The following is a 15,876-nucleotide window of genomic DNA, read 5'->3' as shown; positions in this document are numbered from 1 at the left end:
TGGGTGTCCGGGCGTGCCGGGCTGGGGGCGTGCAGGTGGAGGCGACACGGGTGGGAGGGAAGGGACGGCCGGAGCGGGAACGGGGACACCCGCGAGCGTGGTGACACCGACTGCGCCGCGGTAGCGGCCTCCCGCCAGCGGCTGACGGCAGCTGTAAGCAACGCCCCCGCATTCACGTCGTGCTCCGTGTGTCCCGGTTTCTGTTCTCTGTGTTTTAATAAATCCTTTGGGAAGGACCGAGCGGGAGCCTGGCGGGGCGAGCGGCTGGGGGGGCGCGGGCGGGGGTCTGGCCGTGGCGGGTGGGGGCGACCGCACGGGCAGCGACGGGGGGTGCCGGCTGCGCTCCCGGCCCTGCCACACGCACACGCGGGCAGGCAGACATACGTGTGTCCGTGGAGGTAGAGACCGTCACTTCGGGTGCGCGCACACACACACACACACACACGCGCGCCCATGAGCTCCGTACGTGGGTGCGATGCAGCTCTGCGGTGCGCGCAGCCGTGCGGGCCCCTGTCCGTACACACCCCCGTGCGGGTGTGCGCAGCACGGTCGTGTTTAGGTCCGTGCGTGCGTGCAGGTCGATCTTCCCCGACCCTGCGCAGACGTACGTGGGTGTTGTGCGTGGGTACAGCTGGAGGCGCAGGTGTTTGGGTGCAGCTCGCGCTACGCCGGCGTGTGTACGCGCGCGCACACATCTGTGTGGTTTTATACTGGTGCCTGTAGTGTGTTTGTAATTTTAACATGTGTGTGTTCCTGTGTATATAGGCTTATTTACATAGGTACACGTGTGTATATATAGGTGTAGGCACGGGGAGATAGGCACAGCTCTACATACGTGGGCATGGCTGGAGAGATCTCCATGTACATGGGTGTATGTACACGTCTGTATCCGTGTGTGTATTTGCACATAAACATGTGTTTGTGAATTATATTCGTACACACCTACACACGTAGATGTATCTGTATGGATACACAGGTGTATAGATCCGTGTGCATATAGGCAGACACACACGTACGTATTTGTGATTTTAATGTATTTATGCGTAAGTGTGGCCATAAACAGGTACAGATAAAGGTGTGTAGATACAGCTGCGCGTCTCCAGTGCACGTGTGTGTGTACCCTGCTGCACGTGTCTGTGCCCGTTTGCACTACGGGTGTGTCTGGGCACGCCTACAGGCCTGCAGTTGGACAGACACAGCTCGAGCTGTGCCTGCAGGCGGGGGCAGGGGGTCTGGACGCAGGTAATGGACATACCTGAGGGGGTGCATCCACAGGGGTGTGCCCCCCCGCCTCACACACAGAGGGATGGGGCATCTGCAAGAGGCTCCACACGTGCTGCACCCCTGTCACACACTGGGTAGCTGCGTCTGCATACAGAGGGGGTAAACACTTACACACACGTACCTGGGGGCCTAGGGGTAGAGCTATGGTTTGGTACGGAAATTTGTAATTCTTATACTTGTGTGTGCGTGTGAATGCAGATATTTATAGGTATTGGCAGAGACCTGTGTGCTTCTGCAGACACAGAGGGACCTACAGCTGTGTCTGAACTGCGAATGTGTTTATGTCCCTGTGCGTATAGAGGCGGGGCTGTCTATAGGGGTGGCGCTATACAGGTGTATGGCCAGGTCTTGGTACAGCTGTATCTGCACAGGCATCTGCACACACACACACTTTGTACGTGTCCGTTGGGAACCTCGTACACGTGTGCGGCTCTGTGCACGCAGCGGTGCCGGCTGCACCCACACAGATACACCTCCACGGTTGTGTGTTCGCACACGGGCGGTACACGCCGTTTTCATGGGTGTGTGCGTACGCACCCACTTCCCGGTGTCTCTAGAACGAGGTACTGGCAGCTGTACGGGTGTAAGTGCCGCGGTGGAGGCAGAGGTGCACCTCCGTGCTGCTGGAGAGGGGTCTGTGCGTGTGCGTGTGCAATGGCTGTGTGTGTGTGCGCGTACACACGTGTAACGGTGTGGGTGTGCGCACAGGTGCTCCTACATGTGAACGTCCCTCAAGGGGCTTGGGGACGGAGTGTGGCATCTCCACGGCACCTACAGACCCGCTTGTAGCCGTAGGCACCGCCGTGCGCAACCGCAGCGGCAGCTGCGGGTCCCTGCGGGGGGTTCTGTGCACACACGCGCTCGCACGCTGCCCCCGCTGCAGAGCCCACCCCCCCTGCCGGGCCGAGGCTCCCTGTCCCCACCCCGGGAGCGGGTACCCCCATGGGGCTGCAGCCCCCGCGGTGCCAGTGCCAGCTCAGCGGTGCTGGCGCCGCCACGACGCAGGCAGGGCAGAGGCGAGGGGCCGGGGCGCAGGCTGGGGAACAGCTTCGTGTTGTCGGCCTCGTGGGCGTACAGCACCCGCTCGCACCCCGCGCCCACCGCCTCCGGCAACGCGGCGGGCGGCAGCGACGCATGCAACGGGCCCCCGCGCCGCGCCGGCGGCACCCGCGGCGGCTTCGGCTGCGGGCAGGGCGGCCGGGCGGCTCGGGGCTCGCCCTCCCCGCCGGCGGCCGCCCCTGCGCTCCCGAGCCGCGGCGGGCAGAAGCGGTCCGATGGTCCGGGGCAGCGCGGGCGGGAGCGCTGGCTCTCGGCGCTCGCGGTGCAAACCACACTCTCCACTTTGCTCCAACGAAGCGTAAGCAAGCGAACGGGCGGCGAGGGCTGCGCGGCGGGCGGCGCGCTCGGGCGGGCGGGCGCTTAGGATCGGTAGTCCTTCTTGCTGTAAGGTTTGTTGCCCAGGATGCTATCGATCTCGTGGACGATGGAAGACGACAGCTTCGGAAGGACCTGTGGGGGATGCCGGGGGGGAGTGAGGATCGCGCTGCTGGTGCACACGGGAGGACGCAGCCGCCGCCGGCACACGGCCGTGCCACGCTCACCGCCTCCACCCCGCCACCTTGATGCTACCAGTGCCAGCTTGCCGGCTGAGCGACCCAGTTACGCAAAGCCTAGGTCGGGCTCATCCCCTGCTTCCTCAGCCCAGCAAAGCCCTGTCTTCGCTGCGCAGCTCAGGATTGAGCAAAGCCCCTAATTTTTGTTTCGAGCCAGGTTTGCAACCGCCTTTCCCTCCACGGCGCCTTGCAGCCGCGAGCGTTGCAGGACCGGGCACCGCGGAGCAGGCGTTGCAGGGGCATGCATTGCAGCATTGCAGGGGCATGCATCGCGGCGTTGCGGCAGCAACGCGGGCACAGGCAGGTGCTGCCCCGCTCAAGCCCCACGAGCAGGGGCTGCTCCCTTCCCCGTGGCGCAGCCTCTGCCGTCGCGCCGAGGGGCTGGGGGGCACTGACCTGTATTGCTCCAATGTTCTCCATCAGCTGGTCGGCGTTGGAGGCGCCCAGCAAGACGGAGCTGACGCCCTCGTTGCGCAGGCACCAGGCTGGGGCAGGAGGGAGAGCAGAGCCTGAGCGTGGCCCGGCGTCCCCCCGGCGTCCCCCCCCAGCTCCCTCCCGGCTCCCCCCGGCCCCTTACCGATGGCGAGCTGGGGCAGGGTGCAGCCCAGGCGCTCGGCGATGGCCTGCAGCTCCTTCAGCTTCGCCTGCTGCCGCCGGCCTTCCTCGCTCAGGATCTTGTCCTTCAGCCACTGGTATCCCTGGGGGGGGCGGGAGGGGGCTTGGAGGGGGTGTCGGGGTGGGGTCTGGGCATACCAGGACCTTGTGCAGGCAGGGCACCCCCAAACTCCCCGGGTCGTGTCTCCTGGACTTCCTGCTCCCCCGGGGACCTTGCGATGCCCCTGGTCCTGCTCCCCCGGCTCTGCCCGTCCCATTATGACCCCCCCCGGCTGGGCTCACCTTCAGCGAGGCGCGGGAGTAGGGGGGGATCCCCCCGTCGTACTTCCCCGAGACGATGCCGCAGGCCAGCGGGGACCAGGTCATGGCTCCAACGCCTGGGGGCAGAGCAGGGCAGGGGGTGACACTGCTGCCCCCCAGCACAGGGGTGGCCAGCCCTGGGGACACACGCTGTGCCCAGCCTGGCCGTGGCAGCACCGGGCTTTAGGGGGGCAGGGGGGTGTCAGGGTGAGACCCCCGCTGCCGTACCTATCTTGTGGAAGAGCTCGGGGAGCTGCACCTCCACCTTCTCCCGCTGGAACATGTGGTACTCGGCCTGCTCGCAGATCGGTGGGATCAGGTTGAACTGCCGGGCCACCGAGTACGCCTCCTGCCGAAGAGCCGGGACCCTCAGTGCCCAGCCGCCCCCCCGAGCCCCCCACTGAGCCCCCCCACCCCGATCCCCTCGGCCGAGCCCTGAGCAGCCGCCCTGGAAAATCATTAAGGCTCAAGTGCATCTGCAAGCGCTTGGCTCCCGCCAGCCGCTGTCTAATTAAATCAGCGTCACCGGCGGCACTGGGGCTGCTCCGCCACGGCCGCCCCCGGCCCCCCAGGCCCCTACCATGATCTCCATGGAGCTCCAGCGCGAGGTCCCCCAGTACATGGCCATCCCCTGGTTGATGACGTGGGTCATGGCTCGCACCGTCTCTGCCGGGAGGGAAGGGGAGAGCGGCAGGCGGGGGTTAGCGGGGCACCGCGCCGGCAGGAGGGGGCTCGTGCTGCGCCGATGGCTGGCGAGCATCCTGCTCCCCAATGCCGAGGCGGGAGCTGGGTTGTGTCCAGGAGGTGCTTTCAGAGAGCAGGATGGGGATGGAGGGAGCAGCAGGATGGGGACAGGGACATGCCGGGGACCACGGCTGACCCCGACGTGCTGCTGGCGATGCCGGGGCTCTCCCAACACGGAGAGCAGCCCGAGGCTCCTGGCACTGGCCCCACACCCCGCAGGCTACCAGCACCGGCACCGTGCTTGGCACGGCTGCAGGGGAAGGGGCCTGAAGCATCGCCCGTGTGCCGAGACCCAGGGGAGGGAGGGAACCCCAGACCCGTGCGGGGGGCTCGGCGGGGAGCCGGCTCCGAGCCATGCGGGCCGGGGCCAAGCCAAGGCACGCTCCTGCAGCCAAAGGCGGGCAGCGGGGAGAGCGAGGGGCGCGGGGCTCGCCTGGCCGGCATCGGAGCACGTGCCCCGGCATGCTCACAGCCGCCCCGGCAAGGAGGGACCCCGCCGCGGTCGCCGGCAGGGCTGCCAAGGGTGCTCGGTGGCCAGGACCCTGGGGAGGCCGCGGAGCCCCTTCACTTTTTTTTTCCTCCTTCAACTGCAGGACAGTCTGAATGGACGGGGGTGTTTTGTTGGGCGGCTGCTGCCTGTGCGTTTCATGGCGGGGTTTGCTCGGGACCGGGGGGAACAGGGCTGGAAGTCACAGAGGAGTGGGGGGGGTCCTGCCCCAGGGAACGCCGCTGGGGCACAGGCAGCGGCCGGCGGGCAGAGTGCGGGCAGGGAGTACCTTCTACGATGAAAGTCCTGGACTTGGAGGAACTAAATGGGTCCCCTGGTGATAAAAGAGAGATTTAGAGAGAGCGGAGTCGGCCGCTGCCGGCGGAGCAGAGCGAGTGGCTCGCCGGGACGGGGGCAGCGACCCGCTGCCGCGCCACCAACCCACCCCCGCTGGGGCCTGACGGGGGTCCCAGTGCCGGGCTGGGGGCGGCAGAGGCTTAACCACGGCATGGGCTGACCGTGGCGGCGGAGCAGCGGTTTCTGCTTGGGAAGGGAAAACGCCCTTTAGATAAAAGCCTGGTGTGAACCAGCCGTGACGGCGATGGAAGGTGGCGGGGAGGAGCGCGGCACCCACCTTCCATCGGCGTGTTGGGGTCGGGCCGGTTGGCGAACACCACGTCCACGTACTCCAGCTGCAGCCGCTCCAGCGATGCCTTCAGACCTGCCGCACCGACGGGACCGTCAGGCACACCAGGCCCTGTGCCGCCAGCCGGCGAGGCAGCCAGCGCCGGCGCAGCCTGGCACCGCAGCCGGCAGCGCCCGGTGAGCATCCCTACCTTCTATGATGTGCTTTCGGGACAGGCCCCGCTCCGTCTCAGCCCTGGAAAAGGAAAGGCGGGTGAGAGCCCGGCACGCTCCGGCCGCTCTGCCGCGGGGTGGGCACGCTACCTACTTTCCTCCCCAGAAGATTTTGGTGGTGATCACCAGGCTGGACCGTCTGCAGGAAGAAAGAGAGAGTCGCTGGTGGTGGCACCTGCAAAGCCCTGCCCGCTCCCTGCCCGCACGCATTCGTGCCCGGGGCTGCTCCATCAGCTTTCCCCAGCTCATCGGCACCGCGGTGATGGCACAGGACCGAAAGCCCGGCTTACCTCCACCCTTTCTTCTTGATGATGTTCCCCAGCACCACCTCAGCCCTACAAGGAAAGGGGACGTCAGTGCCCTGGCTACTGCGGCCACAGGGAGCGGTGGCAGCTGGCAGGGACAGCCCTGCTCCCCGGCAGCCTAAGCGGCAAACGCAGCGGCCACGGGGATGCCATTTCCCGCTCCAGCTGCAGCGCCCAGAGCCGAGCTGCTCCCTGATGTGCGAGCTCAGCGTTTTAAGCAGGTGCATGGACACGCTGCGGTGTGTCCGGGCCACCGTGTGCCCGGTGCAGCCGCGGCTCGCTGTGCCGAGGAGGGCTGCACCGCTCTGCCTGCGTGGCACGGGCAGCCACAGGCAGCGTGGGACCCCACGAGCCACAACCCACCGCGAGCAAGCGCTCGCTGCCCCATCCCAGCTGCTGTTTTGCAGCCGGCAAACCTGGGAGGATCCCAGCGCTGCCACAGCGCGGAGGTGCCGGAGGCCACGGCGTGGGGCGAGGCCCCTTGTGCCGCTGCTGAGGCAGGGTACCTACTTGCCGGCGGCATAGACTTCTGCCGTGTCGAAGAGATTAATGCCGTTGTCGTAGGCTAAAGTCATCAGTTGCTCCGCCATCTGCAAAGGGAGAGCGGGGAGGGTCGGCGAGGGGGGTGGCCGAGAGCCGGAGCGCCGAGGTTTGTGCTGGTGAGCCCCAGCACCCCACGTGCACCACCGAGACCAGCGCCTGCGGCTTTGCTGGCCCCGTCCCTTCCCCGCTTCACTCAGGGCGCGACCCTTACCTCATCTGTGATTTGCCCTCCGAAAGTCACCCATGTCCCTGCGGAGGAGAGAGGGTGCATGCACGGTGAGCGCGGCGAGCCCCCAACGCCGCTGCCCCGATCCCTCGGCCACCCACCCCGGGTCCCCTGGCACAGCCCCGGCATGCGGCGGCTGCGGTTGGCCCCGCCGCGTGCGGCACGGTGCTCCCAGCACAGCCCGGTCGCTTTCTATCGCGTCAGAGGAGAACAAGGGAAAATAATTTGACAATTTCTGGGCCGCGTCTCAAAACTGCCCCCGGGCCAGAGGAAAACCCTTTCCTTCCCTTCGCAAAGCATCGCTGGAGCAGGCGAGCGCCACCCTCACCGGGGAGCGCCGGCAGCAGCCACGGCACAGAGGGGACGGCGAGGGGCCACGGCAAACCCCGGCACTTACCCAGGCCCAGGCAGGACACGCGCAGCCCAGACTTCCCGAGGTTCCTGGAAGACAGAGACCCGTGAGGAAAGGTGCCAGAAAGCCCCAAAACACCGTCTCATGCATCCGCGTGTCACTGAGCGCGCCGCCACGTGGGGCGGGAGGTGCAGTGGTGGTCCCTGTCCCCGTCCCCATGCCCATCCCCGCCTGGGACGGTCCCACAGCGAGCGTCCCCCCACGACTGATTAAAAAGCCGTCGCAGGCCGGGCACGCCGTGGCTCCCCAGCGGCACGGCCAGCACCGGAGCAGCGATGCCGTTCCCCGCACGCAGAATCACTGCCGTGCCCGGCAGGGTAATCCCGAGCGGCAGCGGGCAGTGACCTGGTTAAAGCGGCTCCCCGTGCCGAGGCCGGGGGAGACGGCACACTGGTGGTCAGGCCCGGCGCACCCCACACGCGACGTGAGCTGTGCCCGTTCTCTGCAGCGCAGCGTGGGGGAGCACAGGGCTGGCACGGGGAGAAGGGTGTTTGGGAGCAGAGCGGCGTCCCGGGGAAATGGAGCACCCTTGAACATTTGGCCGGCACAAGGAGCTGGAGAACAGCTTTCGGGAAGGGGGCCGGGCTGGCAGACGCCTTCGCCGCGGTGATGGAGAGCCAGTTTCTCGTTAAAAATGACAAAGGCTCGAGCAACGAGCGTTAAAATAAATAAAGTGTAGGTGAGCCGCGGCAGCTCGCCCGCGCGGGTGTCGCGTAGCAACCGGGAGGCACCGCCACCGCCGGCATCGCCGGCACGGGCACGGGGAGCCGGGCAGGAGCAGCCGCCGTCCGACGGCAGCGGCGACTTGCGGGCTGAGCTGAGCCGGGGCATCTCCCTCCCGCACCGCCACGTTCCTGCCCAGGACCTGGAGGTGCCGGCGCTGCCCCCAACCCCGCGCTATTTTTAGAGCGTTTCATGGCGGGGAGAGGCCGTGGGGCGGCACTGGCTCAGGCCCCCATGATGGGGGTCGCGGTGGGCACCAGCCCCATCCCGGCCGGTCCAGGGGGCATCACCAGGGTCCTCCCGGGCGGGTGGGCACCGGCGGCACATCGTTGCTCCCGGCTTTCCTGCCTGAAAGCGCGTTGACCGGCCGCCCAACGGAGACGCTGGCAGGTGCTGGGGGGAGCGGAGCATCCCCCGGCCCCGCACCACGGCCTCCCCACATGCCACTGTCCTCCCCGCAGCCACTAGCAGGGACCCCCGAACTGATCACCCGCCGCCTGGGAGAGAGGGGGGGAGACCCCAGATGCCCCCGTGTGTGGCCCCAGCTCTGCCGACGCAAGGGTTCGGCGTTCGAGAGCCGGAGGGGGCCGCTGGGCTGATTTGGACGATGATGGTGGGTGACGGCTGAGCTCGTCCCCACGCGCCGCCGGCCCGATGCGCTTTGTGCCTAATGCCGGTCACATCTGGGCGGCAGCGAGGGCACGCAGAGGCTGCCAGCTGGACCGTGGCACGCACGCTCAGTGCTCATCGGGGGGAGCCCCCAGCCCCACGCCTGAGTGCACACTCACCCCGGGGGGAGCCCCCAGCCCCACGCCTGGGCGCACACTCATCGGGGCGGGGGAAGCCCCCAGCACCCTGCTCCAGTGCCAGGGACGCGGAGCGCGTTAACCCGGCGGGTGCTGGCCGGGGGGGGCACACGCTGCCCCCCCCACTCCGTTTCCAGCCCCACCGCGGGCAGCCGGGGGCCAAATCCTGGCTCACGGCTCCGTGCACACTTCACAGGGCGGCGAGTCGCCGGCAGTGCCGTAACGATGCCATGGCAGCCCGGGGATTAACGCGCGCCGCAACTCTCAGACCCCCCCTCCCTGGCTCGGCAGGCGCCGGCGATGCTCCTAATCCTACCCCAAAGCTGAGGGTCCCTTTTGCCCCCCTGTCAAGCCAGTTTTACGCGAGGCTGGGTCGAAGCCGCCCCGAGAGGGGACAGGAGCAGCGAGGAAGGCGACGGAGGCGCACGGTCAGCACTTTTAGCACCCAAAAACCTACGGAGCAGGATGCAAACCGGGGATTAGGGGGGCGCAGCGCACCCGGCCCCCCCAGACCCCCCCCCGCTGCCCAGAGCTCGGTGAGGAAGAGCAGAAGCAGCCGGGCCGGCAGCAGAGCCGCCTGCCCCAGCAGCGCGCCCGTCTCCTACCGGTACTTCATCCCCGGCTGCTTGACGCTGGACTCGCTGGAGGAGGGGGCGTTCTGCACCGAGAGCTGCCCCAGGCTGCGGGCCACCATGGCCACCGCCCGGAACTTGCCACGGGTGCCGAGGCTGGGGCTGCCGGCATTCTGTCGGTTCAGCCGGTCCTCCGCGCTCCGGCTCTTGATGCTGTGCTCGGAGCACACGAAGGAGACCTGCATGCTGCTCCGGCGGGCAACCGCTCCAGCTGCCTAAATTTAGCCGGCGCCCCGGGCGAGGCGGGAGCTCCTCCCGCGCACCCGCGCGCCGCCGCTCCGCCAACGTGACGACGGCGGGGGGCTGCGAGGCGGCGGGCGCGCGGCGGCTCCCGGCAGCCCTCCTGCCCTCAATATTTGATGAGCTCGGGAAGCGAGCCAGCGGCGCCCGGGCACGTGGGGGGCAGATGGGGAGCGTTGCCGCAACCCTCCCGCCGAGCATCCCCCATGGGCCACGCTCCCGGCCCAGCCCCGGGGTAGGGGGCTGAGGCCCTGCGGGGGGCGAAGGGGCCACTCGCCTCCCTTCGGCGGCACAGCATCCCTCCCCTCCGGCGGACGCGAGTCCGAGACAACACTCTCCCGGCAGCAGCGCCCGCACGCCGCCGAACGCACGGTTCTGGGGCGAGAGCGCGGGTGGTGGCGGTGCCGCCGGCTCTCCTGGCTTTGCCGAAGCTGGACCGGTTTCCCCCTCAGGGACGTGGCCCCCCCAGTTTTGCCCAGCCAAGCGGATCAAGGCGAAACCCAGCGCAGCCTCTCCCGCACCGTGTTGCGGCCGGGGCCGCGGGCCGGCTGCCCGCACCGGCCGTGCCCCTCGGGGAAGGAGCGGGGAGCGGGGCCGCCGCTTGCGGGGGAAATTACGCACGTTGCGCCCCAACCTAATGAGGAATCTTGTAATCTCCTCCGCTTCCCTCTGCCGCAAAGCTCCTTAGCTGGGTAATCCTGCCGGCGCCAGCTCCAACCCCGGGGCGGGGGGGACCCGTCAGCAACCAGCAGCTCCCCGGAGGAGCTGAAACCCCAGAGATTTTGGGGGCAGCGGGCACCTGCCCGAAGCAGCATCGCTGGGGGTGCCCGTGCCAGCCTCTCCCCATCAATAAATAACAGCCCCATGAATATTAGATGGGCTCTTGCCGCTGTGTAAATGTTACCTCTGTCACCGCGAGCGGAGCGGAACCTGACCTGCGGTGCGGCACGGCACGGTGCGGCAGGAGCTGGCAGAGCCGCCGGCGCCCTGGGGCTTTGCTGCGGGGGGGGTCAAGGGGCCCTCCCTGCATTTCCACTGGGGGAACAGCCGCTGTCCCCAGCCCTGGTGACCCGGCCCAAGCCCCAGCTGGGTTACTGGGGGGGCCTGGCCCCGTCGCCCCACCTGGGGCAGAGGGGAAGGGACGCGCTGGCAGAAGCGGCCTCTCACAGGAGCCGTGGGCGACCCTCCGGCTGCCCGGAGTGTCCTCCCCGCACGGGGGGGTAACGAGAAGGACGAAAGTCACCTGAAATCCCGACACACCTCACGCCGCGCCCGGGACCCGCGTGCAGAATTAACGGAGCGGCAGCTCCGCAACGGGCGCTCGCCAGCCGGACCGAGCAGCTCCGGGGCCGTTTGCTCCGACCGCCTGACCTCCAGCAGCGCGGAGCGTGCGCCCACCTGCAGACCTCCCGACGGCAAAAGGCAGCGACGGCAAGCGAGAGGCTCAAAGACCACCGAGCGACCCAGAGGTGACGGCGCTGACCCGCCGCGGCCTCTCCCGCACACGTGCCCAGGGCGCCGGCTCCCTCCCACCCCGGCGCGGCTCAGGGAGATCAGCGGATGCCGGGATTTTCCCCGACAAGGTGTCAAACCAGCGCTAAGCAGCATTCCCTGCACCGTCCCCACACCTGGGGGCGGGTGTGCTGGTCCTCACCGCGTTTGCCGCCCTGGCAGATGCCGGCGCCGCCTTACCTGTACATCATGCCGGTGGTGCGGGCGGTGCTGTCGGCCAGGGAGAGCCCGTGCATCCGCAGGAACTCCTCCAGCGTCTTCGCCCGCGCCGCCGCCCGCACGTCCCGCAGCCGCCGCAGCTCCAGCCCGTCCGCCGGGCGGGGGGCCGGGGGCAGCCCCCACTCCGGGGGGTGCCGGCTGGCCACGCTGCGCAGGCTCTCGCTGTACGTCATGGAGAGCATCCCGCCGCCCGAGCGCGGGCTCTGCGGGCCGGCCCTGCCGCCGGCCGCTCGGCAACGCTACGGAGAGAGCTGGGAAAGTCCCGCGCCACGACGCCGGGCTCCGCGGGAGAGCCGTGCCCGCACCACGCCACCGGAGCGGTGGCGCCCACCCTTGCCAGGGCCTGCGGCGGGTCTGCGGCGCGGGGAGGGGAGAGCAGGGACCCCGGCAAAGCCAGTCACTTCGGCGGAGTGAAGCTGTGGCAGGGGAGCCAAAGGGCAAAGGCAAGGGTGAGGGCGGCAGTGCGGCAGGGAAGGGACGCGGGTGCCCATGGCTGGGCGGTGCAGCGGGTGCCCACCGCGGCCGCACCGAGCTGCTGCAGCCCGGCACGTGCTCCGGCTGCGCTGCCTCCCAGCTCGCACCCGTTGGGCTGCCACTGGTTTGCGTCCCCGCAAGGGACGTGGTGGGCCCCAGAAGCCGGCTGGAACGGGGTGAGTGGTGGCACGAGGGCCACCGGTGAGAATCCGGCACCGTGTGCCGGTGGGTGGGAGAGGTCAGGAGGGTAAATGTGGCCCCGCAGGGCTCCCCGGGGAGGGTGGTTGGGTGCTGGGTGCTCGCTGGAGGCTGCCGTGCCTGCAGCAGGCTGCTGCAATCTGCACCACCAGCCGACACCTTCCCCGCAGCCGCGGCAGCGACCTCCCAGCCGCCGCGGGCTGCTGAAAATACCCCGCCGCAGAGCGGCTCCTTGCGCAGTGGGGCTGCTCGCCGTCTCTACGGCTGGGGACTCGCCGGTGGTGGCACCGGCATTGATTTCCCTGCTGCTCTCTGCAGCGTCCCTCGCACTCTGTGTCTGAAAGAAGGAGTGGGGACCGGGGCCAAAACCACGGCGCTGGTGCCGAAGCGGCTGCTGGGAGTGCGCCGTGCCGGGGCTGCGCCGGCACCAGGCTCCGGCCGGGCTCCCGCTGGTGGTTTTTTCTTTCCCTGCGAAGCTCAAATTTACGGCAGCGGGAGCCAAAAGCAAAGTGCACTTTCCCATCGAGGTGTGACCTCAAGGAAAAAGAAGAAAACCCAGACATGACGGCGCAGCAGCTGGCAAGGGGTGACCGAAGCCCGGGGGGCTCCGATACCCAGAGCTGCCTCCTGCTCTGCAGCAAGGGCTTGGGAATGCGGGGAGACGTGGAAGGGGGATCCCACTCCTGCAGCAAAACCACCCTGAACCCTGGCCACCAGCCTCCTCTTCCTGCTGCGCCTTGAAGCCGGACACCGTTGCTGGCACCGCCGGCACCAGCCCTTCTCCGCAGCTGGGGGTTTTAGTTAGGACAGTGCTGGTGGCTCCCGCCGGGCATGGGTGCAGCACCCAGTCCCAGTGGGACCCCCTTGTCCCCAGTGGGATCCCCTTGTCCCCAGTGGGATCCCCTTGTCCCCGCCAGGACCCCCTCACCCCCGGTGGGATCCTCCTGCCCGAGAGCAGCTGGGAAAAGCCTGCACCAGCTGCACCGCTGCTCTACGGCTTCACCGCGCTGCAACGAAATGGCTGCAGCGAGCGGGGGGCGGGGGGTCGGTCTGGGCTGCTTTGAGGAACGGGACGGGAATCCACCGGCCGCCTCACTTCGACGCCTCCTTGATTTTCGGCTCAGCAACATTGCGGGGCAGCGGAAAGCGTGGAGGCAGCGGGTTCGTCCTTGGGCCATTCATTAGCAGCAACCCCCTTCGTTAGCAGCAACCCCCTTCGTTAGCAGCAACCCCGTTGCCGCCTGAGGGACGAGAAGCAGTGGGGGCTGCAGGAGCTGCCGCAGCCCAAGCAGCGCCGTGCCCAAGCAGGAGAGGCTGTTTTGCGGGGAAGGAGCGGGGACGGGGACGGGACACAGGCTCTGCGGGGTGACGGGGGACCATCAGCGCGCGTCAGGGGCACAACAAGTGGGTGACAGCCGGGTGCGCGGGGTAGCTGCTCGGAAAGGTGTCTGTCCAGCCCGGCTTGCCAAGCTGGGAACTTGTTGGCAACCAGCAGCCTGCCTAAAACCGAAAAAAAAAGACCCCGAACGAAAACCTCCCCAAGCCACCACATCCCGAGTCACCTCCTACAGAAACTCCTGCCTGCTGCCCGCAGCGGGCTGCCCCTGGCCCCGCTCGCCGCCGGCCCCGACTCACCCGCGCGAGGGGATGCTGCTCTTCAACGGCAAAGCTGCGGGCAGCCCCCGGCAGCTATAAGAGCCGCGCGGCCGCCGGGTTTTTTTGCATTAGGGGAGTGTCGGCGCTTGGCGTCCAAAGCAATTGGCGGCGGCCAGGGGCCCCCCCAGTGCCCATCTTTCTCGCCGCGCTCCATTAGCCCTATTAGGGGATTTTCTTCCCTGCGAAGGGGACCTAAATTATTCATGGCCGCTTCGCTAAAAGCCCAGGGATGCGCCGCTGCTTTATCCACGCTGGCATCGCTGCCTCCGCCCGCGGCCGACCCTCGCCCTGCGGCGACAGGTCCCACGCCACCGGCACGTGGGGCGGAGGGGACAGTCAAGAGCCATCAGAGAGCGGAGCCGGTCATACAGCCCTCCCGCAGCGCCCACGGCGGCAGGGTCAGAGCTGGGCTGTGGCAGCACCAACACACGGACTCCTCCGAAACGGGGCTGGGTGACAGACCCCGGGGGCAGCTGCCTGCAGGCAGCCTGCGGGCAAGCCGGCTCCTGCCGTCGGCTTCAGGAGCCTTTCGCACCAGACGTGCCCAGCGGTTTAGGCGCGTGGCCGTGCCTGGCTGGTTTGGCAGCCAAAACCCACCCGCGGCGCGGGCTCGGCAGCGCTGGCGGTGGCGCCTCACCAGGACAGGCACGGTCACGGTGCTGTCGAGCCACCCCGGTGCCGGCCAGCCTCTCCTCCTCCTGCCATGCGTGAGGACAGAGCAGGGAGGCCACGGCTCCCTTGGGGGGCAGCCCCCCGTCCCCCACCCCATCGCAGCTGGGCCGGACCCAGTCCAGCGGCACTGGGCTGCTGCGGGAGCACCGACGCGGCTGCTGGCACGGCGTGCGGGGAAAAGTGCCGCCTTCACTTCAGACGGTAAAAGGGTGGCAGAGGAGGGGTGAAGCGTTGCCTTCTGCACCACTTAATGCCGCTTCTCTTAATGGAAGGAGCAGCAAGCGGCTGGCCGGGCGCCTGGAGCGGCCCTTGGGGAAAGCCAGCGGGCTCTTCCCGGCGCAGCATCGGCCTGGGATGCTCCCCCCGCGCCGAGCCCTGCGCCCCGCGGTGGCTGCCCCCCGTAGCCCTCCGGCCGTGCTCCGCTGCTTGGGGAACCTGGCGAGGACGGCGCCCACCTCCCCAGACGCACCCGTGGGGTCCCCACGTCGCGCTGCCGAACCCACGAGCAGGCGAAGATGCGGCGCCGCGCCGGCGATGCCCGCCCCGCGCGGAGGGACCCCTGCACGGCAGCGCCCCGGGCACGGGCAGGGGCTTTGCCCGTGTCCGCTTGCCGGGGGGGATTTTGGGGAGGAGAAAGGGCTGGGTTACCTGTAGAACTGGAGCTGGCGCTTGGGGCTCCCGTACCTCGCGCTTCCGACAGCAAAGGGGAGAAAGAAGAAAGATGCCACAAACCCCATTAGAAAGGAGGAGCAGGACCAAGCGGCAGAGCCGGCGGCCGCGGGAAGGGTCGGTGGCACCCGCCTGCGCCGCGTGGCGGGGGGCACCATGCAGCGGGCACCGGCCCGCTCCCCGAAAGCACCCACTCTTCCCACCACAGGCATCAGCGCCCAAAACCGCCGCTGCGGCTGCCACGTGGGTCTTTGCAGTCCTGGAAGTTTCTGCACAAAGCATGCCAGGGCGGTTTTGGGGTGCCAGGTTTGAAGAGCCCCCCCCCCCCCCCTCCCCAGCGCCGCCCCGCACGCTTACCTGTAAATCATCCCTGGGGAGCCCGTCTGCCGCAGCGAGAGTCGCGCCGGGGAGTCAGTGGTGGATTCGGGATACATGGAGCCAGCCTGGGCTCCCTGGAGCCGCTCGCCGCCTCACCCCTGCCACAGGGGAAGAGAAAAAGAGGAAGAAACGAGGTTTTTTGGGGCACGCGCATGATGGCGCTTCCTGTTGCAGAAGCTCGCGGGCCGGATGGGCATGCGGTGCAGGCAGCGGTGCAGGCAGCGGTGCAGGCAGGGCACGGCAGCCCTGCCAGCCCCAGACCCCAGGGCTCCCACTCTGACCCACCGCCGCTCCCAAACCTGTCCCATCC

General features: G+C 68.4%; 1 protein-coding gene across 6 annotated transcripts; it reads right to left on the bottom strand.

Moving 5' to 3' along the window:
• Nucleotides 1-2,687: 2,687 nt before the first annotated feature.
• KCNAB2 (potassium voltage-gated channel subfamily A regulatory beta subunit 2) lies at nt 2,688-15,645 on the bottom strand. 6 transcript variants are annotated; one of them, XM_086476285.1, is made up of 15 exons: nt 15,546-15,645; nt 15,168-15,209; nt 7,373-7,416; nt 6,961-6,998; nt 6,717-6,796; nt 6,192-6,236; nt 5,996-6,040; nt 5,880-5,923; nt 5,678-5,764; nt 4,393-4,478; nt 4,041-4,161; nt 3,795-3,889; nt 3,475-3,595; nt 3,294-3,382; nt 2,688-2,793 (listed from the first exon to the last, which is right to left on the bottom strand). In XM_086476285.1, exons 1-15 carry the CDS (start codon nt 15,620-15,622, stop codon nt 2,704-2,706), a joined length of 1,104 nt encoding a protein of 367 aa, XP_086332411.1. In that variant the 5' UTR covers nt 15,623-15,645; the 3' UTR covers nt 2,688-2,703. The 6 variants fall into 6 exon arrangements, with proteins under 6 accessions (XP_086332411.1, XP_086332408.1, XP_086332409.1 ...); XM_086476282.1 differs by lacking the exons at nt 15,168-15,209; nt 15,546-15,645 and adding exons at nt 5,333-5,377; nt 11,481-11,701; XM_086476283.1 differs by lacking the exons at nt 15,168-15,209; nt 15,546-15,645 and adding exons at nt 5,333-5,377; nt 9,522-9,733.
• Between the last annotated feature and the right edge of the window lie 231 nt (nt 15,646-15,876).

This window comes from Leptosomus discolor, chromosome 20 (assembly GCF_034619465.1).
Source record: "Leptosomus discolor isolate bLepDis1 chromosome 20, bLepDis1.hap2, whole genome shotgun sequence".
In the NCBI taxonomy this organism is placed as follows: Eukaryota; Metazoa; Chordata; class Aves; order Leptosomiformes; family Leptosomidae; genus Leptosomus; species Leptosomus discolor.
The sequence above is the reverse complement of the archived record's forward strand: the minus strand, read 5'-3'. Positions and strand labels throughout refer to the sequence as shown.

Excerpts from the sequence above, each read along its gene's own strand:
- KCNAB2 (XM_086476282.1), bottom strand. The coding sequence starts at position 11,701 with ATGCTCTCCATGACGTACAGCGAGAGCCTGCGCAGCGTGGCCAGCCGG. Across the intron at positions 6,237-6,716 it reads GAAGTCTATGCCGCCGGCAA|GGCTGAGGTGGTGCTGGGGA; the intron begins GTAGGTACCCTG and ends CTTTCCTTGTAG. Across the intron at positions 4,162-4,392 it reads GGAGCTCCATGGAGATCATG|GAGGCGTACTCGGTGGCCCG; the intron begins GTAGGGGCCTGG and ends GCTCTTCGGCAG.